Source organism: Rhineura floridana, chromosome 13, assembly GCF_030035675.1.
Source record: "Rhineura floridana isolate rRhiFlo1 chromosome 13, rRhiFlo1.hap2, whole genome shotgun sequence".
Taxonomy (NCBI): domain Eukaryota; kingdom Metazoa; phylum Chordata; class Lepidosauria; order Squamata; family Rhineuridae; genus Rhineura; species Rhineura floridana.
In genome coordinates this window covers 1,893,526-1,919,615 of record NC_084492.1, presented here as the reverse complement: position 1 = coordinate 1,919,615, position 26,090 = coordinate 1,893,526, and the positions used below count along the sequence as shown (strand labels likewise).

The following is a 26,090-nucleotide window of genomic DNA, read 5'->3' as shown; positions in this document are numbered from 1 at the left end:
GGGGGAGAGACGGCATTATGCCATTGCTACCAGCATACTGTTTACTTCAAAAAGGCTTCCAGGTGTTCTGCGCTGTCCTGTAGAGCCACGCTTTATTATGCTCTCCCCCCATCCCCACCTATGGCTGCCTTATCTGGAATAATACTTCTGCTGTCTTAGGGGATTTTTTACTGGCTCGGGTATGAATCATGCACACAACACCTAGTTTAAGAGGCCAACTTAAAACACTCCAGCACACATGGAGAGCCAATCCCTCAAGAGCACATCTTTGGCTCTTGTCCCAAGAGGCAGGCACAATTCCGGAGAGAAGTCATCAATCTACGAAGTTTCTCAGCCAGGCTTTAATGCAGGTGCCTTTTTTTTTAATGAAAGTCTTAAGGGCAGGTCATACTGGCTGCCTCTCCAACTTGATACAAGACATATTTACAAACACAAAGATAAAAACAGCAGGTTGGAGAAGTGACCTTCCCGGATACTGCCAGTGGAGGCAGCCAACAAGAACCCCAATCTCCCCACACCCAGATTTCCTCCTTACAAACTCAGAAAAGGGAGCTCATGTTGTGGGACTTCATCCAGCTAGCTCACTTGACAAAGGGAGGGCACCAGGGCATCATCCAAGGCAGGAAAAGGGCAGGTTGGCAATGGGTGCAGCAGCCAAACTGTCTGCAGAAAGAGAGGGACCAGAAACACTCCTGAAGGGGGAGAGGCATGGCCTCTTGGGAGAACCCAGTTCCTGAACAGCATGGACAAAACAGGTCAACGACACGGCTGGACCTCAAGTCCCTGGAAGAAAATGGGGTGGTGAAATTGGGAATGGGTGGGTGAGAGCTCAAAACATCTTTGGAACAGGAGTCCCAGCCAAGTCCTTGAACAGATCCCACTCAGAAAGCATAGCGGGTACGGATGTCCTCTAGCTTCTTGGACACCTCTGGCGGGGTCCTGTCCAGCTCTTCAGACACGTTCTTCTGCTTATTGGGTTCCATGGAGTTGAACTGCTCGCACAGATCCCCATCAATGACATTCTAGCAAGAGAAAGGAAAGAGGCTGTGAGCTCAGCAGAGAGAGGGAGGGGCTCAACCATTCCCAAGTACCGAGAGCAGCTCCAAGGCACACTGAGAACAAAAGCCAACAGGTTACCCAAGAGCCAAGCTGAATAAAAGCAAACTTCAAGATCTAAAACAATTCTGTGGACCTAGCATATCTTCACCAGAGAGCAAAAATTCATGAAAAAATTCCCCTGCCCGCGGAATCAGTGGGAGCCAAAGGGGAGCTGTGCTGAATGCATCTGGTCATGTAGGTAACCAAAGCTGTAAGGGTTACAAACTAGTCCTACAATAAAACTCACAGGCATGCTCAAAATCACACAACAAAATATGCACAATTTACTCTGCAATGCTGTGAACTTGCAGATTTAGAGCTGCAATAATAGTTTTCTTCTTTCTAGGCAGCAATATCATCTGTGTTGATGGCAAAATATCCTGCTGCCCAACTGCTCCTTGGCACAGAAGCACTTCCTGGAATCCAGATCCATACCAGGGGCAGGGATCCCAATTTTGACACAATGCTCATGGCACTGCTGTATCCGTACAGTTGGCCTTAGAGAGACATGTGGCCTCCTAGACACATAGGCCAGCTCTAATGGGATACCACTACCACCAGTCTTTAAGGGGAGAGCTGTGAAAGGGAATGGGGAGTGGGGCTTTTACTCTGAGCACCTCATTTAGAAAACAGACACTTCCGCCCAGAGTAACCGCTGGAGTGGGGGAGTGGGAGAATCACTTGGCCACGTGGCCCATTGCTGATTACCTAAAGCTGTTCCTTTATTATCAAAACTTCTGCATTGACAAACTTGTTCCAACAACCCCAGGGCAGATGCTCTGACCTAAACATAAAAGGCAAGGGAAACCAGCAGGGGGAAAACCTGGCATTCAGGTTGGTGACTTTTACACATTAGTAGCACTCAAGTACTTCCTAGAAGAGACCCTCAAAACTGACTGACCTTGACTGGGAAGTAATAGGAGCGAAAGCTGAGGTGGTCTCGCCCACAGAGAGGGGGATGTTCAGATCTGAGATGCATCTCAACATGCTGGAAGAAGTCATGATCCTGAAAGGAACAGAGAAACTTCCTCAGGAAAGGAAAAGTGGGCATGGAACAGCAAGCACAGGCAAGTCCTGGGCCACCTTCAGTCAGTCTGCTGGCTGCCAGCTTGAACAAGCGTTCCACAGCGTGAGCACTTTCTCCCCCCCCCCCAAGAGCTGAAACGGGCTATTTCGGGTGGCTGGCATGGGGAGCCACAGTACCACACAGGCTCCAATTTTGCTTGACTCCCCCAACCTCCCCCATCAAGAGCTGGCATGGGGGAAGGGAGTTTGACAGAGCTACGGCACCACGCAGACTCCTTTTCACTCTGCTTCACACTGCCATGCAACCCTGCTTTGGTAGAGCAGCATGGGCAGAGCCAGCAAAGGTTCCCAGGTGCACGATGCTGCCAGGGATCAGATTCTGCATGCTGGCAGGGGCAGAACCACACAACGTAATCATGACAGGCACCGCAGGACATCCAACCATAGCTAACCTCAGCACGTGCAACAAAGCAGGACCATTTCTGAGCCGAGAGGCAAACTATGAGCCGGCCATGGCTCCCTTCCCTTCCGGCTTGGTCTTCCATCCCTCTGTAACTCACCATCGCTACAGCGACTCTAACGTTTCCACCATACAAGGGCTTCCTCTTACCTCGTGCGATGTAAAGGGGACAAGAATGCCAATGCCTCCAGACAAGGTCGTGTAGACAAGAGACTCAGAACCTCCAGGGATCAGCGTTGTCTTCTGCAAAGACAGGACGGTTTCTCCTACATGGTAGTTCATAATCACCTCTGCCTGGAAGGAGACAAACAATGCACACCCAAGGAAATGAGCTTTAATTCCAGATGATCTCATTTCAATCAAAGAAAGCCTACCTTTATCACTTCCAGTGGCAAGTGAGGACCTTTTTAATATTTGCCTAATGCAAATTTGCAAGGCTGATGTTTTGAGGGGGGTGTTACTTGGCTCTTGGGGAACACTGGACCCCTTCCGTTTTGTGTCTAGAATTTCACCACAGTGGAGTCGCTTTGAAATTGATTATAACCTTTATTTCCAGCTTGGACTTTGAACTCCAAAAATAGATTCAGTGTAAAAAATAAGATTGTGGAGGAGGGCTCTCCCCACCAACACACACATTAATGGGGTTCCTGTGAACATCAGTAGCCATTTGAAATCACTTCATACTCCATATACTCCTCAACTATTACGAGTCAGCTATCCTGTGGTGCTTCTGCACTTCAACTCACCGAACGATAAGGTACCCCTGCTGAAATGGAGTAGGAATGTGCAACTTCCAAGGAGCTCACTGGGGTCCATCCAGGCCCCAGCAATTTCTCAAAACAGGGAAGGGGAACTCCAAACATTTTGCTTGTACTTAACCCTTCTACGTTTTGCATTCCATAGTTGATTTTTATGTGGTTTTTAATCAGTACATTCCCACGTATACAACTCCCCCCCCCATCACAGAGGACTGAAGATGTCTGTTGGACCCCAGGGGTAAAATTTTACTCTGGGCAGGTGTTAATTCTGCTCCACACGGCCTTTATCTTGACACAGAAATTAATTATGAAAAGCCCTTTTTGGCTACTGCTCAAAGGCAAAGCATTGTTATTAATTCCATTGCAGTTGCTCTGGCCTTTAAAGACAATAAATTCATTGTAAAGTGTTTTTATTAGAAGACTTATGCGTGGATTTTTTTTTTTAAAAAAGGAAGTTGCTTTGAGTACATGTTCTAGAAAAGCAAGTAGTAAGTTCATGAATAAATGGAGAATTAGGATGAGCCTCCAGGTTCTCCCCGCAGGCGTTACCTTTTGGGAAGCACCATTGAGAAGGCCCCTGTCCCACAAAGCCTTGTTGCCAGTTGGGTCCTCATCAACCTCATCATTGGTGTTGGGTGGCAGCCTCACCTACAGGAGGAAGCAAGGGCGTCAAACTCACTGCATGGCCTCCATACCAAAAAGGGAGTTACTGAAAGGTAACTGAATTCAGAAGAGTGCAAACCAACACACATGTGCACGCTCAGCCCCACTCTGCACGTTACATGAGACCATGGCATGCTCAGGGTATGTTCCTCCCCAAACAAGCCACGTGCTGGGCTCAGAAGTTACAACAAGCCAGACTCTACCTTGTTTCATTTGTGGCATGGCAGCAGCAGAAGCAGAGGAGGAGCAGAGCAAGAACTTTTCAGGAGCGTGCACCAACATTACACTGCAATATGTTTTTAGCTAGGGCACGATTGTGATGTGTCAAGCAGGCCACAAAACAAGAGCAACCAAGTGTGAGCCTCAGTCAACAGAGCAGTCACAATAATGCACATATGAAGCAGCCCCCACTGACAGCAGCGTGCAAGTGCAACATAAAGTTCTTGTGGGCCACCAGCTAGATGATGCTGAGTGAAAGCAAAGGACTGGGATTTCATCTGCATCACCCACAGCAACAGCGTCTTGCACCAGAGAATCAAAACAACAGCAGAACATTTCTGAAGTGAAGCACAGGACAGCTTCAAGCCGACTCACCACACAGATGTTGCCAAACTTGTCGGCCCCGGCCACTGTGTCATAGTCCAGGAGGCAGGCAGTGGTCACCCAGCGTGGGTGGGTGTCATCTGCAAAAATGATGAGCTGGTTCTCGTTCCTCTTGTAGCGCACCCAGATGAAGCTCTCCTGGACGTCTGAGATGATCACTCTGTGCCCAATGGTTTGGATCCCACAGATGTAGTTGGCAATGTGCTTGGAAGGACAGCAATTCAGAGAAGCAGTTTTAAAAAAGGAGGCTGTTTAATGCCAGCCCCAATTCCATTACTGAGCCACCACACTAATGCAGCCTGAATATCACCAGCATCTTAGTGCAAGGCTAGGTTCATTTATAGTGGGGACAACAGTAGCTTTCTACAACGAAGTGGGAGAAGAGGAGAAAGGGCATGGCGTATCTGGGCCGACTTTCTACATCCAGACGTGTGCTTAGAATACACACCCTCAGGGGTAAACCTGGTACACTCCCACCACTCCTGGTTTGAGACATACTCAAAAGGCCAAACAAAGAACGGTCTGTAATTCTAAGAAGCAAAACGTGAAAATCTTCCTCTATTCCTGCCTTACACAACCTGGTGGCCTACAAGTCCCATCACCCGACTGCTGGCCATGCTGCCTGGGGCTGATGAGAGTTGGAGGGCTCCGAGGAGAGGGGAGGCTATTCTGGCCCCTTCTGTGCAGAATGTTTACAAGGAATTGCAAAGATGGGAACAACAGCCACCATAGAAAAACATAGTCACCAGGCTTCCTCCATATCTAATATTCTACACAAGTATTTCCAGAAATTTTGAAGCGATTGAGATTTTTTTTTCTTTTTCAGGGGAGTGGGGGAGAAATGCTGGCAGGATGGAGAAATTATGCAATATATCTTTTTTAGCACCCTTCCGGTAAAAAAAATATCACTGATCAGTATTATGTATAACTTGGTTTGCCATCACGTTTGTTATATTAAACCTACTGTTTCTTCAGATAATGACTACAAATTGTATTTAGTTTAAATTTTTTAAAAAATGTTAAAAAATGGAGCTACATGCTGCTGAACTGTAAGGAACCTAGTTGCATCTCTTTGGTTTTGCCAGTTTATGAGGAGCTGGCAAAAAAAACAGTAAAAGCAGAAGAAACTGTCAGAAATCAAAAGAAGAACCTCTGTATTACCCTTAAATATTAGACAGGCGCCATCTCTGTTATCTTTTTGGCGCCTACTGAAGACTTTCCTCTTTCAACAAGACTTTTAAGTTGAGACCTATCCTAGTGTGCTTGTGTTGGAATTGCTTTTTAAGATGTTTTTAAACCTTTGTTTTAAAAAACAATGTTTTTTAACCTTTTTTTAAAGATCTCTTCAAAGCTTTTTAAAAACTGTTTTTAAAGTTGTTTTGTTCTTATGTATTTTAAAGTCTGTTTTTATGATGTTTTAAAGTGTTTTAGTGCTTTGGTTTGCTGCCCTGGGCTCCTGTTGGGAAGAAGGGTGGGATATAAATCAAATAATAACTAAATAATAATAAATATTAAAACAAAGGAAATTATGTATTCTGAAAATTATTATGCCACCTCCAGTCCTCCAGTGTTAAGCAGACATAAAGCAGGAATTTCCATGCTGAGGAAAAAAAGGGGGTGGAAGAGCAAGACTCAGTGAACACTGCTTGAAAGGTAATCAGTCTCACTTCCTGAGCGATCACTCGCAGTTTGCATATTTTTGTGTTGCTCTGTACTTTTTCCGCTACCCGCAGTCCTCTGAGACAGAAACAGATCCACCATCTATGCCAGCAAGAGGCAGCCCAGAAGCAAAGAAGACAAAGCATCCTTCTCTTGCGTCAATGGCAGAGCCTCCTAGAAGCAGAAATGCACCTTGCTCTTGCATCTGAGAGTTGTCCTAATGTACAACTCAGGGCATGCCTGTCCTCAGCATGCAGGAATTGCAATAATCTGACACCGTACATCTTCCTCTTACATAACTTTTAGAAATCAGTTTGGCAGAGAAAATGGAAATTTTACTTACCGTGAATTTCTATTTGTAGATAGGGCTGGAGGACATTCCTTATGGCTCCTCCTACTGGTCGTGACAGGCAGGGTCTAGAAACTTCTTAGTCTCCTCTCCTGGGGGAGGAGTCATCCCGCTCCCCAAACCGAGCTGACAGAGCAAGAACTCCTCGACCCCATCAACGCCAACCATGCAGACGTTTATTAAACAGACACCTGTACAAAGTAGTAACTAGGAAAAGGTAATAACCAGAGACAAAACAGACAACTGGAGAAAAACTTCCCACAAAATGAGATACACGCAGTACTAGACATCGTGTGAAAATGTAAGACACTAGCAGAATGCTTCAAGCCCCCAAACTCTCGCTCCAGAAAGCCATAGCAGAGGAAGCAGAGGTGGGTGGAATGTCCTCCAGCCCTATCTACAAATAGAAATTCACGGTAAGTAAAATTTCAATTTTTGCTCGATAGGGCTGGAGGACATTCCTGATTAGGGATATAACATAGCAGTATCCACATCCCCAGGGTGGGCTTCCTCTGTGTGAAACTAGTGATTTAGCCCCTTCTGGAATGCCTTGCTACCAAACACAGCATCGGCTAGGGAACAGAAATCTATTTTATCATATCTGATGAGGGTGTGTGGAGAGGCCCACGTGTCTCCCAGCAGATGTCCATGATTGGGAAACCGCCCTTGCATGATTCAGAGGCAGCCACCCCTCTAACAGAATGTGCCCTCAAACAGAATGTGCTGCAGGGTCCTTACCCAATGCCTCTTAGGCCTGAGCTATGGCTGCCCTGAACCAGAGAGAGATGGAGGAGGTAAACACCTTCTTTCTCTTAAGAGTTCCCCAGGAAAGATACAAATGATGATTCGGGATGTCTAAACTCCAGTGTGTAGCACCCCCAACGTCCAGAGAGCTTAGGCTATGGGGAGGTATACAAATGCAATAAAGAAATAAAGAAATAAAGAAATAATGTCCAACAGGTGCCACCTACGCACCTGAGTGTAGGAAGGAGATGGTCAGAAAAGACGGTAAGTCTATCTCCTGAGACCTATAAAAAACTGATGTGGTGGCCACCACAATACTGTCATATAAGACAAGGGGTTCAGAAGGCAGGTGGCCATAGCGTCTAAGAGTGAGCCTGCTAGTGCCAACAACATCCAGTTTAGGTTCCAGGTTAAAAATCTGTGAACCGTCCGCGGAGAAACAAGAACCACCCCTTTAAGGAAACGCTTAGAGCAAGTGGTTTGAAGACAACAGGGAACCCCCAGACTAGAGGACATACTACTGACAGAAGCTGCCTGGCACCTGAGGATGGCTGCACTGAACCCTTGGTCCAAACCTGAGTGTAAAAAACCCAGGAAGGCCTGAACAGTTGAGGACAATGGATCCACCCAGATTTTTGAGCACCAGCTCAAAAATACCCTCCAGGTGGGAGAGAAACCCCTATTGGTTAACGGTTTATGTGAGGCCAATATAATATATCCAGGACTTTCCCCGAAAAAAACTTGTCCCTCGACCCGATCCGCTCAGCCACCAAGCTATCCATCGTACACTCCATTAATTGGAGAGCAACAACTACCACTGTAGCTCCCTCTAAGACATGTCTGGAATGGACATCCTAATTCTCCCCTTTTCTGGAGTGGGCTCTTGGAACAGAAGCAGAAGCTACTGAAAGGACTGGGGGACGAGCGTCGCCCATCAGATTATAGCCCGACACCCCCCTCCAATTAAGTCAGAAAGAGCATGCTCAAAGGACATTTGTAAAGGTCATTATCTATATGTCAGAATGGTTTGACCTTATACCAAACTCTGAGGCAAAAGCTTCTGCAGCTAGATGCAGCTTCTCACACTTGTGTGTGGTGGCAGATACTGGCAATGTCACGTAGAACTGTGAACCATCCCCATAATCAAACTGTGATTAAAGGGACATAAAAGAGTAGAGGGATAGGGGCTGCTTTTCCTCTTGATTAGACAGTATAGAGGCAAGCATCTTCTGCTCCCTGATTCTATTAAAACAATCCTCGGACAGGGATTATCTATGAAAGAGAGGAATAAAGAAATTTATGTTACATTTAACACATAAAAGGAAGTGGACTGCCTCCAAACCGGTTCCGACTTATAGCGACCCCATGAAACCTTTGGTTGAGTTTATAGGGTTTCTGTGGTAAGAGCTACTCAGAGGTGGCCCACCACTGCCCTCCTTCGAGGCTGAGGGGCAGCGACTGGCCCAAGGTCACCCCATGATCCCCACGGCCATGTGGGGATGCAAACCATGGGCTCCCATGTCATAGCCAAACACTCCAGCCACTGTCCCACACTGGCTATCATTGAAAACATACATTTTAATTGGACTTCCGGGAAGGGTGACTTCGCTTGTGCCTGCTTTTGGGACGGGCTCCCGCCTCAAAAGAAGCTTATTCAGATATAAATCAGTCAGAACATTTTTTTTTTTGACTGATGAAATTTCTCCCGGGCAGGGAGAAACGTAGAGATCAACCTCAAAGCCTGTTTTTGTTGGGAGGACTGGATTTCATTAATTTATGAGATAAGGTCCAGCCAACAATGCCGGACGGACTTTCTAACAAGCTCTATCTGCTTAAGCGATACGTTTATCTTTTCTTCAAAGAGAGAACGGACTAACAGGCAAGCACCCTTCTTTCTATTATTTTTTTTACTTGGTTTAAATTGTTGCAGCAAAAGGAGATTTGTCAGATTGATCGGCTTTGGACAACTTCTGGGTGAGATATAGCTCTTCTCTGTTATTCACGAAATTAACAGCTTATCTCTGTTTCTGTCGCAAAAAGCTGTCCTGGAAGTGCATTCTAAAGATAATAAACAGAAGAGGGATTTCTATTCCTGATTTCTATTCCGAGGAATATTATATTGTCTGGGACTATTCTTTTTTTGGTCTATTTTATTTTGACGAATCTGCTTCTTCACGACGCCACTAACTGTTTTGATGCTGGGAACTAAATTTGTTTTGCATTCTTGCACAAGAGAGATAAGGCAGGTTGCTCTGTTTATACTGTGATGTCATCAAGCCTGGAATATTAACCCAATTGTTGCTGAAATAAGAAGTGGTTCTTCTTTATTTTTGGTTTGCTTTGTTTTCGTGGTTTTAAAAATGGCAATCAAGAAAGTGGCTGAGAATCTGGAAGTAATTATGTTTCAGAAAATAATGGATGAGATTGAGATAACGAAACAAACCCTGCGACAGGGTAGTAAGGAGCTGAAAATTGAACTGAGCAAAATGACGCAGGAGCTTAAAGAAATAGGGGACCCTGTGAGAGAGGAGAATGAGATCAGAGATGAGAAAAGAAAAAATAAAGGGAAGATACAAGCCCTGGAGATTGGAACAAATGTGGAATTGGAAAAAGATCTGGAGTTTATGGATTTTAGAAATAAAATCTACTGTTTGGAATTTAACGTTATCTCTGAAGAAATTAATGAAGATATTAGAGATAAAGTTATCAATGGCTTGGATAATCTTCTGGACTGGAATGACGTGATGGAGCTTGATATAGAGAAAATCTATGGAATTAACTGCAGCCATGTGACAATGGAAAAACTCTTAAGAGATGAGCCAGTGCATTTTGTAAAAAAGAAGAACACAGATATGACTTTACAACAGTATTTCAGCAACTTATTCAGAATGGATGGCAAGAAAATATTTGGGATAGAGGAAATTCCCATCAGACTCTTATTATATGACTATGGCTACAACAGCAAGATTATTATGGAATACTGATAATGGAAGATTGGACACTGAAATTACTGGACTTAACAGGACTATTGAAGATGGAAGATGGAACTAATAGGGATAATGGAATAATGGCTATTGAAATTATTGGATCTAACAGATTCTGATGAGATGGATTAATCGAAATGTTTATTTGGACTATGGTTATGACAATAAGATTGTTATAATTATTAACGAGATGGATTAATTGACATGTTTATTTGGAGAAAAATTGATAGATATATTTCTTAAAGAATTGAAACCTCTCTTTGACTTTTTGTGGAAAGAATAAAGTAATGTTTATGAGATTTGATGATTAATTAAGATAACTACTGGAGGAAAGTGATTTTATAATATGATTTAAGAGACAGGATTGTTATATATTGTAGACCTATAACTGATTTGATATGTGACAAATGGGAAGTCAACATTTTATTTTATTTTTTTGTTTAATCATTTTTGTTTTGTTTTGTTTTTTGTCTTTGAATGTTTTATGATTTTGTTTTCTATGTTTTATGAAAATTTGAATAAAAATTATTGTAAAAAAAAGAAAAAAAAAGAAAAAGAAAACATACATTTTAATTAATACTGAACTGCCAAGGCTCAGACAGAAAAACCAGAATAGTCTCTGAAGTTGAAGGAGCCATTATGTGCAGGCCGTTACACCTATAGTATAGAAACTGAGCTCTTCTGAAGCTGTGTATACCATAAGCCAGTATACTGAAACCCTGACAACACAGAGGCAAGTGGAACTTTTTCAATATCTAGGGATATAGCCTCACGAAACCAGAAAAAGAGAAAAGCCCATCTTTCAGTTTCATTCACCAGGATGCTTAACCACCATCCTCTGGGAGGTGCGCTCAGGCTCCACAAGGGTTCCTAAGGTCGAAGGAGGATGCCTTCATGTTGATTCCGACCCATGACGACCCCATGAGTAAGGCCTCATGGCAAGCAGCACTCAGAGGAGGCCCACCATTGCCTTCCTCTGAAGCTGGCAGGCAGTGACTGGCCTACACCCCACTGGCTCTTCATAAGGTAATTATCTGCATTTATTCCAACTGTGGCTATAGAGACAAGCCAACTGTTCTTGCAAATAAATACTACCACATGTAAGGGTTGTGGGCCTTCTCCTGGGGGGAGGGGGTGTAATAACCTTTTGAGGCCTCAGAAAGGCTTTGAGGCTTTCCATATACAGTATAGCTTTCCGACTATGGCCCCCTAGAGGAGCTAACAGGCTCCTCTGTTGTTGTCCCGGCAACATTCCCTGGGCCTACCATTTCAGGCCTAGCTCTCTAAATGGCTCAGCCCAGATTACTCATGTCTCTGTCTGTTCTGAGGAGGAAAAGCTAACGTTTCCACAGGAACAAACCTGAAATACACAGGATTTCTTCCCAGATATTTCACCCCTTATGTTTCTGAGGGAGGAGGGAACAGACATAGCCAACCCGAAGGTTGACTAGGTTTAAGGGAGTCACTTTGTGTAACCCTTCCACATGGAAGGAACACACTTTCTCCAGGGAGTACACTACACGCATCCACTGCCCCCCTAAGCACCTGGTGTCAGGGCTAGAACACAGGGAAGAGGGGATACCTTGTCACCTAAGCTTAGGCATCCCCAATCCCCCCAAAAATCTTGATAGGCACCCCCTTTGTTCCAGCTGACAACCTCTGGGTAAAGGGGCCTCACATCAACCATCAAGGCAGACACCAGGGAAAGGTAGGCCAATTCAAAAACATCGTGAACCCACTCAGCCCTCCGGACAGTTCTGAAGGGGTGTGGGGAATTAAACCACCTCTGTGGGCTGTTTGGCAGGAGCAGAAGGGAACATCCTTATTTTATTTTATGCCCTGTGGCCAAGAACTGGGATGAGGGCTCAGGTGCCATAGGCTGTTCCTCAATTTACTGGAAAAACTGCCTGGTGCAGATTCCAATTCATCCCCTGAAAACTTAGAACAGAAGCAGCCTCAGATTTCTGGTTCTGCAAGAACTGGGTGCAAACTGCTGAAGGAGCTCAATGGGTGAGATCCCACAAACTGGCTGCCAAAGGAAAATCTGTGGAATTTCCTCCAAATATAACTAGTAGCTCCAAGTATCCCTGGGTTGTATGTCTCCTTCATGAAGGATATCTTCGCCAAGGGGGAGGCCCCTTAATATCCTGGGAATATATATAACATCTAACCAGGATAGAGACTAGGATCCTTGCTGCAAACACGAAGTGCTTCTTTGCCTATTTAGTAGGCAGCTTTGATTTACATGGAAACTCCCATTCTGCGGCCCACACATCATCAAAAGCCTGAGGACAATAACCAGCTTCGCACCAGTCGAGAGAAAGCCTTAAGAACATAAGAACATAAGAAGAGCCTGCTGGATCGGCCAGTGGCCCATCTAGTCCAGCATTCTGTTCTCACAGTGGCCAACCAGGTGCCTGGGGAAAGCCCGCAAGCAGGACCTGAGTTCAAGAACACTCTCCCCTCCTGAGGCTTCCTTTGACTGGGCATGGGCATCGCCTCCCCTTTCAGTTTCTGAGAACTGCAACACTCTGTGTGCCTCCAGAAGAAGGGATTGAAAAACCTCTAGGGCAAAGAGCCTAGGTTGTGCCTGGGTCACCTCTAGATCCTTTCCCGATGATTCCCCTCTTCCCTGTCAGGTTCAGGGGAATCATCCAAATCAGCCAATGCCCCCTGTTGGCCATACACCTGCTTGGGCGACTGTCCTTGTACCTGCAACCTCTGGACCGTAGTGGGTGCGGGGTATGCGTGTGTCTGATCAGTCCTGTTGACTCATAGCACCCTTTACCAGTGAGATCCTTGTCTCCTGCCCTGGGTGCTGCCTGAACCCCCCACTACACAATATGACAGGGAATAGGAGTAGGACATCCAGGTTGATGTCGGGGGGTGTGCCACCCCAGAGGATGGCTAAGGTACAATGAGAGGGGGATCTGGTATAGCTGTATTGCTATGGCAAACTGTTATATCTCCTCTCCCTGCGTGAGTCGCTAGAGTGACATCTGCGCCTCCGCTTTCCCTTATGGGATCACCTACTGGAGGGCCTGTCCCGCTTACTTTTAAGGACATGGTGAATGGGGCCACTGATTTCAAAGAAGATAAACTCCTTGACCCCAGACAAGAGCTTAAGAAACTGGGAATGGGGGGTGGAACTTCCATACCTTCAGCAGGCATACTCAGCCCCCCGCTGCCCCCGATTGGGGTTGGGGAGAGCACAGGCTGATAGCCTGTTGAGCCTTGCGCTGGCAGCTCTCGAAAGTCCATCACATCTCCCGTGTGACAGAAGTCTTGGCGGGAGAACGAGGAAAAGGCAGGCAAAGCCATAAAGTGGCAGCCGCAGCTGTTCTGCACTTAGGAAAAAAGTGCAGGAAACTGCTGCAATGGTGAACCGCCGGAGCAGGCGCCGCTCAACCCCCTGCTGCTGTGCACGATCCGGTTTTGGGGTAGATACCCCCAGGCAGCACACCTCACTGGTTCTTCTCCTCGGAAAGGGGAGGGGGGAGCCGGATCCTGCGATCTCGCTCAGTACGAGTGTGGCGACAACGCAGCTCCAAGGAGCGAGAAGTCAGTCGCCCTTCAAAAGTGGCTGCCGCTGTTGCTGAAGCACTGCGGCTAGCCACGCTCCGTTGCTCTGAAGAACGCCTCACACGGCGCCAAACTGCTCAGCTGGACTGAACGATCCTCCCAAGCCCCCAGACCCATGATGTGAAGGCGGGCGGGGGGGGGGAGAAAACAGTAAAGGATGGAGACAGAAGAGAAATAGCTGGCATTAAGGAGAGTAGAATGACAAAAAGCAGAAAAAACAGGAAAAAAACAAAGGTAAAAGGAAGTTCTGAGCAGAGAGAAGAAAAGACCCAACCTTCACAGGCCGCAGGCAGGGCCAGTCTGGGGAGCGGGATGACTCCTCCCCCAGGAGAGGAGACTAAGAAGTTTCGAGACCCTGCCTGCCACGACCAGTAGGAGGAGCCATTATCAGGAATGTCCTCCAGCCCTATCTAGCAAAAATACATGAACACCTTGTCTTAAACATTTTATTCTTCATTCTAAAAGAAAATATTTCATAATCCAAGATGTTTCAATTTTTCAGGAAAAAAGAACAAAAAAGGCTTTGGAAACCCCACCCCAGTCATTTTTCCAGTTCCCCCCCAGGCCTTCATGTCTCTAATTCTAGATATGTGAATCATGTATTGTTGCTTCAGAAACATGAGACCTCACATTTGAGCCTGAGATCCTTCATTCTATTGCTAAGGGAAGAAAAGGACTATCTGGCAGACAAAATATATCAAGGTGCGGAGAGGAAACAGCACTGACGACCTCTCCTCTTAAGCAATTTAGTGTATCTTTTAGAAAGGAAAACCAAAACTGGCAGGAGAATGTTTGCCTGGAACTTGCACCGAGCTCAAAGGCTACATCTTACATTTGTTACAAGCCGAGAGAGCAAGCCGTCTCCCTTAGGAAAGGCACCTTGCAGGAGCTCCACTCCAGCACCGCTCCCCATCCCTCCATTCTCAATACCTTGTTCTCACACTTTCGGAGCAGCTTCTTCTTGCCCAAGTCGTACACGCGCAGGAGTTTCCCCACCCCAATTAGCACCCTGCCTTGGAATGGGGCGATAGCAGCAGGGACTTCCTCCACTGGGGTCTGAAGAGGAAAAAAGTGAAAGAAGCCTTAGCCAAGCACGCAAAGCAAAGGAGGACCATTACTCTTCACTGCAAGGCCAATCCCATGCCCGCTGCTACAAGAATGGGCTAAGCCTTGAGAACACTGGCACAGGATACCCCACCAGCAAAGAGCAGGACCCTCTGCAGTCACGTCCTATTGATGTCGGCTGGAGAAGAGTGAATGCAAGCAGAGCCACTGCCTCGCTCTTCATGATAGAGTGGCTCTGGAGAGGGGCCTCCGAGCCCAGCTCCTGCCCAAGGCAAGAACAGGAAAGGAGGGAACCCTACCCCAAGGTCCAGACTGCTGGATACCAACAAGGAGGGAGAATTCATCGTTTGCAGTGCTGCACATCACTGGCTCCTCCACACCAAGAGGAGCCAGTGCATTCAGCAGCCACCCTCAGGGCCTTACTGCGCAGCTCTGCCACTCCAAGCCAGACAACCTGTGAATCACCTCACCCCAGAAAATACCATTTTGCTCCAAATGTCGAGGCCATCATTCAGTACCTGCAAGTCACATCATTATCATAATTGCTCAATTCATCCTGGGAGCAAGCAGCAAGAGTACATTTCGGATGACAATGCAGGCACAATCTAATTCTGTCATGACATTGCTGCTCTTTTGTGAACAGAAGGAAAACAATTTGTGGAGTACAGCCTCTTAACAGTTGTGGTTTTTCTTCCAAGTTAGCACCTTTGGTCCCTTCTAGCCACTACTCATCCCAGTGTTCCTCTTCCTGGACCCCACCCCACGCCCGCCTGCAGGGAACTCTTACCTTGTGTAGGAACTCCAGCTTCTCCCCACTGTTCACCAGCTTGTAGGTGTAGACAAAGCCTCCAGCAACTGAGCGGGGGTTCAGGATGAGGTCCTTGGCTACCCCCACTAAAACATGCCAGTCATCACCAGCATTGGCAAATCGGCACACTGCCACACTGTAGAGGGCGAAAACGATACAGTCATTACAAGAGCCAGGGACAAACTGGCTCTGGCAGAAAAGAGACAACTGCTTCAGAGCAACAACAGACAGAGAACACCTTGGGGAAGGCAAAGAAGAATATTTTGCTTGTTTTAAGGCACTATATAAACGCAACAGACAGCACGCAACGATATATAATGTAGGGCTGTTGTCAACTGATTGGATCATAATCAATGACCACCAAACATTTGGCCCTAAGGCTTAAATAAACTTCAGATAGTCAGCATTTTTGTGTCTTAATTCTAGTGTCTTCAGCAGAAATAGACAAATTATACAGCCACAAGAGTGGTTGTATACCACAGTCAGCATGGATTTTTCGCATTCCGCAATGTTAAATTGAAAAGACCCCCCACATGCAATTCTGATGCTTCCCATAAGCTCATTTCAAAACAGAACCTTACAAAACTTATAGTCCTGAACTCAGAAACGCTTGCTTAACAACCCTCTCAATTTTCATGGTGATACACAAAACAGTCAGAGAGAATCGAGAGTTCAAAATGTAAAAAAAAGAGAAACCAGACCCCTTTTAGACTTTTTTTCTGTCAGACTTCTCATAATTTGTTGAAATTAATTAAAAATCACCCATGTTCACAGAGTAAGAAAAAATCCTGTCAAACTAATCTCATCTCTTTTTTTGATCGGGTCACTAGCCTAGTAGATGGTGGAAATGCTGTAGATGTCATCTATCTAGATTTCAGCAAAGCGTTTGACAAAGTCCCCCACGACCTTTTGATTAGCAAACTGGTCAGATGCGGACTACATGGAAATACTGTCAGGTGGATTCACAACTGGTTGGAAAACCGTACTCAAAGAGTGGTCGTCGGTGGCTCTGCTTCAGACTGGAAGGAGGTTTTGAGTGGAGTGCCACAGGGTTCTGTCCTGGGGCCGATACTCTTCAACATTTTTATCAATGACTTAGATGATGGGGTGGAGGGAAGCCTTATGAAGTTTGCGGATGATACGAAACTGGGAGGGATAGCTAACACCATGGAAGACAGCAATAAAATCCAAAGGGACCTGGATAGACTAGAAAATTGGGCTGAAATTAATAAAATGAAATTCAATAAAGACAAATGCAAGATTCTGCATTTAGGCCACAAAAACAAAATGCACGGGTAGAGGATGGGAAATACCCGGCTTAGCAGTAGTGCGTGTGAGAAGGACCTTGGAATTGTAGTGGATCGCAAGTTGAACATGACCCAGCAGTGTGATGCTGCGGCAAAAAAGGCAAACGCGGTTTTGGGCTGCATAAACAGAGCTATAGTTTCCAGGTTGAGGGAAGTAATAGTCCCACTTTATTCTGCATTAGTCAGGCCTCATCTGGAATACTGCGTTCAGTTCTGGGCGCCTCATTTTAAGAAAGATATAGACAAGTTGGAGCGGGTTCAGAAGAGGGTGACGAGGATGATAGCCGGTATGGAGAACAAGTCTTATGAGGAAAGGTTAAAGGAACTTGGCATGTTCAGTCTGGTGAAGAGAAGGCTGAGGGGCGACATGATTACACTCTTTAAGTACCTGAAGGGCTGTCACATAGAGGAGGGTACAGATTTGTTCACTGCTGCCCCAGAGGGTAGGACTAGGTCTAATGGTTTTAAGTTGCAGGAGCGTAGATTCAGATTGGACATTAGAAGGAACTTCTTGACAGTAAGGGCAGTTTGGCAATGGAACCGACTGCCTAGGGAGGTGGTGGGATCCCCTTCGCTGGATGACTTCAAGCAGAGGCTGGACAGCTATCTGCGGGAGATGCTCTAGCTGTGGATTTCCTGCTGTGAGCAGGGGGTTGGACTCGATGGCCTACAAGGCCCCTTCCAACTCTATGATTCTATTACCTGCAAACCTATTACTGACCATATTCTGACCGTCATCTTCTGCAGTTTAAAAAAGTGTCTCAATTTGCACAAGATAAAACGGTGGGAGGTGAAATATATTCTAGCAAAATTCTAGATGTGCTTCTATGTTTTTAATTGACCGTGCCCACCTTGCCTTAAATAAAGTGGTTTAAACATAGCAGGCTGAAAACATGCATCCTCTTTTTTCCAACAGCTAGAGACATTGCTGAAGTAGCAACATATTGTAATCAGTCTGATTTTACATCAAACTGCAGTTTCAGATTCAGCTGTTAATGCACCCAAAATAGAAATAGAACTTAACCTTCAATCTGAAACACAAAAGGCTGTCTTCACCATCATATGACATTGACCAATAAAAAGGCTTTGAAATTAATAAAATTAAATTTGACACAGATTTCTAGGATGAATAATGAGGGAAATAAAATTTTCTAGTTTAGATTTTCTGTAGAAACATTAGTAACACAGGAAATAAGCAAAGTAAGAAGAATACCAACAAACATACAAAAATATAATTCTCCATCTTTGGAGATGGCAGGTATTGCCACCACTCACCATATGCTCAGAGGCACATGTTACCAAATTCTTCCAACCTACACAGGAAGTGGATTGGACTGTGAAAGACCAACCCAATTTGTGTTTGCATTTTGACAAATTTGTAGGGCAGCACAATGTCTCAAAGAGGAGGTCAGGTCTCCTGCTCCCCTGGTACACTATAGCTGCTGAATTTCCCTGCTTTTCAAAGTTTGATAGAAATATCTGTGGGCTATAGGTATGTTCTTAAACTGCATGGTTTTTTGCCTATTAGTGAATTCCACTTTAGACAGTCAGGGCTTCCCAAGTGTAGTTTGTGATGGGTGCTGAGAAGTGACTCCTATTCCACTGACAGAGCTCCAGTGGCCAGAGTGGTTTAACAGTCACCACTTTGATTGAAGGTCTGTGAGGGGAACAGGACGTCTCCTAGCAACTCTCAGAATCCTTCACTACACTTCCCAGGATTCTTTGGGAGAAGCTATGACTGTCTAAAGTGAAACAAAGGCCTGGTGGGGTTGTGGCCAGGGACAGCTTTGGTTTAAATTTAGATGAGACAACATGTGACTGCTGTAGCATAAAAAGATGGAGGAAACATTGAGAAACAATGATACAATGTTTTCCTTTTGGAAAGGAAAGGAGCTTTCCCTCTGCCCAGCGCCCATCCACCCACTCAATCTCTTCCTCTTCGTCCCTCCCTCCCCTGCCCCTCCCCCAGGTCAGTTTCACCTTTCCTAAGCAGGATTGCATAGGAGTAAATCCCACTGAACTCAAAAAGCATACAAATGATCAAACCTGCCCTCCCCTCCTCCTCTCCCCTCCCTCTTGCCCCCCTCCCCCTCCCCTCCCCCTTCCACCATGGTCAGTTTTACCTATCTTAAGCATGACTGCATGGGAGTAAATCCCACTGAACTCAATAAGCATGCCAATGATCAAACCTACCCTAACCTCCTCCTCCCTCCCATCACCTCCCTTTTGCTCCTTCCCTCCACTTCCAATCCCCTCCTTCCCTCTCCCCCTCCCCCAGTGTTATCTATCCTAACCATGATTTTGTGGGAATAAATCCCATTGAACTCAGTAAGCATGATATCTGTAAGCCAACAGATATTTCTATCAAACTTTAAAAAGCAGGGAAATTGGGCAGCTATAGTGAATGCAGCAGGGGAGCAGGAGATCTGACCTCTCTGAGATATTGGACTGCCCTACAAATTGGTCAAAATGCAAACACCATTTGGGTTGGTCTTTCACAGTCCAATCCACTTCCTGTGTAGCTTGGAAGAATTTGGTAAAATGTGCCTCTGAGCATATGGTGAGTGGTGGCAACACCTGCAATCATCCCAAATAACAGAAGCAAGACATGTGGTGTGCTGATCTTATTTTAGCAAGGAGGAAGCAACAATATTAAGACAGTTGATCTAGTTCAGATAGTCACTTTAAATATGTTTGATTTACTTTGCAATTTTAGTGACATTTCCTATAGTAAATCATTTTCTTTTGCTTCCGTTTCTGTTAATATGTGAAGAACAGCAACACTCTGAATAGTTTACACTAAAAAAACTCCAAAAACAATTGTAGAATAATGGTACTGACTATTCTGCAGAATAGTTTCCAATGGACATGAGGAGTGTCTCAGTTTGCACAAGATAAAACAGTGGGAGGTGAAACACATTCTAGCAAAATTCTAGGTGTACTCTATGTTTTTAATTGACCATGCCCACCTTTCCTTAAGTGGAGTGGTTTAAACATAGCAGGCCGAAAACATGCATCTTGGGCAAGCCAAGCTTGTTTTTCCAACAGCTAGAGTCATTGCTTAAGTAGCAACATATTGTAATCAGTCTAATTTTACATCAAATTGCAGTTTCAGATTCAGCTAATGCACCCAAAATAGAAATAGAGCATAACCTCCAATGTGAAACACAAAAAGCTGTCTTCACCATCATATGACATTGACCCATAAAAAGGCTTTGAAATTAATAAAAATACATTTGACACTGATTTCTACGATGAATGAGAGAAATATAATTTTCTACGTTAGATTCTCTGTAGAAACAGTAGTAACACAGGAAAGAGCAAAGTAAGAACACCAACATACAAAAAATGTAATTCTCCATCTTTGGAGATGGCAGGTGTTACCACCACTCACCATATGCTCAGAGGCACATATTACCAAATTCTTCCACACTACGCAGGAGGTGCATTGGACTGTGAAAGACCAACCCAAATGGTGTTTGCATTTTGACAAATTTGTAGGGCAGTACAATAATTTCAGAGGGGAGGTCAGGTCTCCTGCTCCCCTGCTGCATTCACTATAGCTACCCAATTTCCCTGCTTTTAAAAGTTTGATAGAAGTATATGTTGGCTACAGGTATGTTCTTAAACCGTAAGGGGTTTTTGCCTATTAGTAAATATTTGATTTGACTGGTGCACTTAAGTACAACCAAATGCTTGACCCAGTATAGAGGATAATTCAATTACTTAGCAAAAAGGGCAGCATTCAAAAAGGTAGTTTGCTTCAGAGGTGTAGATGGCTCCTTACCTGAAGGCAGCTTCATTTTGCTCCAGCTGGACTAAATCTAAAGTGTTTCCTTGGATGGGGTTCATCACCCTGACAACTGATGCCCACTGGCCATTTCCTGCCTTTGGGGCACCAAAGATGGACTCTGGAAGGTTCTCATTCAGAAACGCTGCTGCCATCTCTGCGGCTAGTTCCCTCTCATCCTCACCTGCAGCTTCCACCATTTCCTGTGATGCAAAAGGGTGCAAAAAAGGAACGTAAGAGAGACGCCTGCTGGCTCCGGCCAGTGGCCCATCTAGTCCAATAACTTGTTCTCAGCGGCCAACCAGATGTCCCAATGGGAAGCTCACAAGCAGCACTTGCCCCACTTGCAATTCCCAACTGTCATTCAGAGGCATACTTCCCGACAGTGGAGGTACAACATAGCCACTGTGGCTAGTAGCCACCAATAGCCTTATCCTGCATGAATTTGTGTAACCCGAGTGTGGTGTAGTGGTTAAGGTGTTGGACTACGACCTGGGAGACCAGGGTTCGAAGCTCCACATAGCCATGAAGCTCACTGGGTGACCCTGGGCCAGTCATTGCCTCTCAGCCTCAGAGGAAGGCAATGGTAAACCACCTCTGAATACTGCTTAACATGAACACCCTATTCATAGGGTCACCATAAGTCGGGATCAACTTGAAGGCAGTCCATTTCCATTTTAAAGCCACTGAAGTTGGTGGCCTTTACTATTTCTTGCAGGAGCGAATTGCACAGCTAACTCCACACTGTGTGAAGTACTTTTTTTCTTCTGTCTGTCCTGAATCTTCCAAGAGGAAGAGACACACACGAGGAATAATCCCGATACAGCAGATGTCCAAGTCTTAAAAAACAAACCGCAAGCCTTTAGGATGCTCTTAAAGTGGCCTGACTCCAACAGTGAAAGTTGAGCCTATAGTTGTCTTAAAGTAGTTGGCCAAAAGAGGAAGGGTACAGAGCAGGTTACGATGGCATGGCATCATAATGCCTTGCAGCCTTCCCCATCCACAACACTTGCTCACCCTGAATGCTTACCTGGATTTGACTTGTGCTATCTGGGGATATCCAATCTGTGAGGCAGGAATTCAAAGCCCAGCAACAGAGCTGGCTGGATGTGCCCTGTATGTCAAGACCGTCTGATTTCTAAAACGGCTTTGAGGCAAAGAATTGTGGGGGAAGACATCTTGTCTGAGATGGGGCCTCTGAGAGGCATGACTTGCAATTCTCACAGCTGAAACTAGTTAATTAGGCCCAAGCGAGATCCCCCCTGCTTATCAGTGAAGAGTGGTACTTCAAGGCCACAGGTCTGGGAAGGTTGGGGAGTACATGACCGTTAGGCACGAAAACTCCAGAAATGTTTCATTATCAGAAAGCTCCTTCATTGGCTAATTAATTCCTGGCTGTTGCTGGGCATTTTCCCATAAGAATAGGATTCAGACCTTAGGTTTTTGTTCCCCACTGTTCCCTTATGATTGTTGATGTTACCTGTGCGGGGCTTCATCTTCCATCCGCTATCCAGGCTATATATCTCTGGGAAGATGTGGAACCATGAAGATATTTTGCTGTTTATCTCTTTGTAAATACAGACTTGTTATTTTGTTTTGTGACTGTAACTCTTGTGTTTTATCTAGCCCTCAGGGGTGTGGGTTTTAAGGAACCATTTTGCTGCTGTAATTGTGCACTTATATTTTATTTAATAAAGCTACTTCTTATTTACCAGTGTGTATTCATTGTAGGAGGGGATTTGGCTCTGAATGCAGTGCCTTGGCCAATTAACCACAGACTACTGTATATTTAGATATTTTGCCTAAGGCTCCATGACAAGGAGTGTAGTTTGTCTCTTGTCTGTTGGAATCCTTGGCAGGTCTATTTCTGGCACTCTGGGTTTTCCCTTGGCCCAGAGTAGGTGACCAGATCAAGGGGTAGTGGCAGTTTACCTACCTTGCAGGGTTGTTGCTGGTTTACACAGCCCTGTTAAGGGAGGCACGGGTTGTGCCTTGCCAGGATCAATTGCCCTAGGTTTGGGAACTGAGTCCTGGGACTGAAGCAGAAGTGGTCCATGACACTGTAAACCTCAAGAAGCAGCAAAGAAGCCAACTTTTCAGCATGCCCGTCTGCACTGGTGTTACAGACCTCCACATTCCCAGCAACCTTAGCAAACTACAGTTCCTATTATTCTTTGGGGGAAGTCAAGTGCTTTAAATATGCTTGATGTACTTTAAATGTATGATGTGGATCTGCCCAAAATCTAGGGCCCCTGGATCCATAATAGTCACTGCTCTCCACTGCCTAACAGTGACTTCCGCAGAAAGCAGAAGGAACTGGTTCCTCTCCAAGTAGGCAGAAGGCGGGCATTGCCATTACCTCGGCCATCTGCTGCTTCCTTTGGGCTTTAGTGGCCTCTGTATAAGCATTGTGGTCGGTCTCAATGATGACTAAGTTGTTGCTCTCAGGGTGGATGACAAACTTCCTAGGTGTGTACTGCAATGGGAAGGCAACCTGGTTGAAGACGGCTCCAAGTTTCTCCAATGCCAAAATCCTGTGGGAGCCAAAAAGCTGCAACAGTTAAGCCCATTCCAGTGGACGGTGGACATACTTGCTTCAGGGACTAAAAGAGAATCCAGGCAAACCCCAGGAGCCGCCTGCTCAGGGCAACCAGTAAGCCTTCCTGATGGGCAGGCATCTATGGCATGAAGGACCTTGCTCCTCTTCTACTGAGCAGGTGCGGGACCCTTTTCACCCCAAAATGGACAACTTGCCTGGTAGCCATCAGCGATCAGGAACTCCATGCATATATGTGACTGAGCAGAGTGGTGGAGGAGGAAAGGACCACTCCTGTCCCTCCTCCTTCAGCCTGCTTAGTAGAAAGCAGAACGTTTTAGATTGGCCTGCTAAGAAGCCACTGGCTTGCACTCCATGCTGGCAGCGGAAAATGGGTTCCCCTAGAGCCAGCGGGGAGGAGCAGGCTACTAGAAGACTAGCCACAATGTTTGCAGACTAATCACTTCTGTAGGCTTATTAAGAAGACTAGACAAGATCACCATCCCTGACAGTCGATTCACAATGCTTTATATTCTATAGAGTATCATGCACGAGATCCTGTGGATATCACTATGCCAGGCAGCCCCCTTAGTATTCAGCATGAGGGGAGAAAGTATGCCAACTGCCTCCTGCCTTTGAAAGCTGACTTTAGAGAAAACCAATCTGGTTGCTATTTCAGACCCACCTGGTCCTCTGTGGAAAGCAGAACAGAGCATTGCACACCTACACCAGCACCGGCCTCTCAACAGCGCACTCACCCAGCTGGCTACCGCACCAATTACCTCCAAGCAACCAGAGCAGTTCTGGGTGGGTGACTCTGTGTGTGTAGGTGGGCTGCCATGTACTGCTTTCATTCTCCTTCCCATCCTGAGCAATCAGGAACACTAGGAGAATGAGTCACCTTGGACCGAGGTCATGTGGAAAGGTGCAATTCAAGGCCGCCCTTTTGGACTCTCAAGACCAGTTCTGCTCATTGCACAGGAGGGAGCTTGGGACAGACAGCCCGCCTCCGCCCTGTGTGCCGAAAGGCAAGGCACCGGGTCCTTCCCACCAACACAAACCTCAGTGTGTTTGTTGAAATGGCAACAATGCCCTCTGGACACTGCTCTGAGGCAAAGCCAGATGCAAACTCCAACGTCTCATATGAGAGGGGGGTCAAGTGGAAGCGGGACTGATAAGAATAACTCAGCCAGGAGCGACTCGACATGGCCAGCACCTGCAGGAGAAGCAAGAGAAAACTCAGTCAGCAGCAAAAGGGACAAAGCAGCAACTCAAGTTACTGGGAATCAAACCCGCCCCCTTCTCTTCCTGCAGAGCTCAAAATCAAAGACTCCATTGCCATCAGAGCGCATGGATCTTTCCACACTCTGGGAGCGCACAAGCCAACAGTATCAGAAATGTTGCCAGGGGACCCTAAAGATTACAAATGGGACTTTTATGAGCCTGATGACTATCACCAGCTATCAAAAGCTCAGCTGACAGGTTGTTGCAGGAGAAGATCCAGCCGTTCTACCACACAGCCAGCTGAAGTCAGCTTCAGACAGTCTCTTCAGAAATTTAGCTCTTTGCTCAGTTGACATGGAATAGCACATTGCTGCAGTTAAGAATTGGGACATTCCTAGTTCAACTGTTGCTTCAGCCATGTAGTCAGTGAGTGGCCCTCGTTTAGTCACTCTCACTCTGCCACAGCGCAACAGCTGGGATGATACTCCTCGTTTACCTTACAGGGCCGTTGTATTCTGGAATAACTCTGAACAGTTAGGAAAAATTCTATAGTAATTCAACATATTATTTTGAGCCACATTTAGAATTGCTTCAAATCACTGAATGGGAAGTTAGACTTATCATGAAGTGTCCTTCTAGTCAACAAAGAGTGGAGCATGCAGGCCAGAGTTAACTCTCCTGGAGGCAGAGTCAAAGGTACTTTTGGGAGGGAAACAACCCTCAGTAGCCAGCTAGAAGGAAAGAGGGGGACCTTCCACTAACTTTCAGTAATGGCACAGCCAACAGACAAACCACGTGGGGCTGTCACTTTCTTAACTTGCATAACCTTAACTATAGAAGAGAGCAAAACAAAGATTAGAGGAATAGACCAGGAGACCCTGTCTACCTTGGCTGGGTTATCGCTCAGTGTGAAAATGACTCCCAAACAAGGAAGCCCCCCCCCCGCAATCTAGGTTTGACTGAAGGGTGGAGCTGTATGCTCCACTGTCCGCTGACCAGAAGGCCACTGCAAAGTCCAGCTTCCCATGCTCAAGTTAGCAGATAGTGGACGATACAGGCAAGGGATGTTCCAGAGCAGGAATCACTCCATCCCCAGGCAGGAAGGAGAACCTAGGCCTGCTTAATTACTTTATAGTGTTTAATGACAGTGGAGGGGTGAACCCAGGTGACTACCCTGCAGATTTCCTACGAAGGGCACTCTTGGCGAGTGCTGTTGTAGCTGCTCCCATCCTGACAGAATGGGCCATCATTGTGCGGAGAGGGATCCTGCCCTTGGCCCTGACTGTGCCCTCCTGGACCCATAGGCTAACAGTGGCCCTGGGCAGCTTGCAGCTCTGGCCCCCTGGGTTGAAAGAGACAAAGAGACAGCCAGGATTCTGTGTGTGGTCAAAGGATGCCCAGAGGGAGCATTTAACATCCAGCTTGTGCCCCCTT

At 45.9% G+C, this 26,090-nt stretch overlaps 1 protein-coding gene across 2 annotated transcripts in view; it reads right to left on the bottom strand.

Moving 5' to 3' along the window:
• Positions 1 to 326: 326 nt before the first annotated feature.
• Positions 327 to 26,090, bottom strand: part of SF3B3 (splicing factor 3b subunit 3) — a 65,398-nt gene continuing 39,634 nt past the window's right edge. For both annotated transcript variants that reach the window (XM_061594000.1, XM_061594002.1), the window contains exons 17-26: positions 24,494 to 24,648; positions 23,256 to 23,430; positions 20,894 to 21,099; positions 15,779 to 15,935; positions 14,857 to 14,982; positions 4,600 to 4,812; positions 3,892 to 3,990; positions 2,735 to 2,878; positions 2,000 to 2,104; positions 327 to 1,022 (exon numbers count right to left, since the gene is read on the bottom strand). In XM_061594000.1, coding sequence (XP_061449984.1) covers positions 882 to 1,022; positions 2,000 to 2,104; positions 2,735 to 2,878; positions 3,892 to 3,990; positions 4,600 to 4,812; positions 14,857 to 14,982; positions 15,779 to 15,935; positions 20,894 to 21,099; positions 23,256 to 23,430; positions 24,494 to 24,648 — 1,521 coding nt within the window. In that variant the 3' untranslated portion in view covers positions 327 to 881. The remainder of the gene's footprint in view (positions 1,023 to 1,999; positions 2,105 to 2,734; positions 2,879 to 3,891; positions 3,991 to 4,599; positions 4,813 to 14,856; positions 14,983 to 15,778; positions 15,936 to 20,893; positions 21,100 to 23,255; positions 23,431 to 24,493; positions 24,649 to 26,090) is intronic.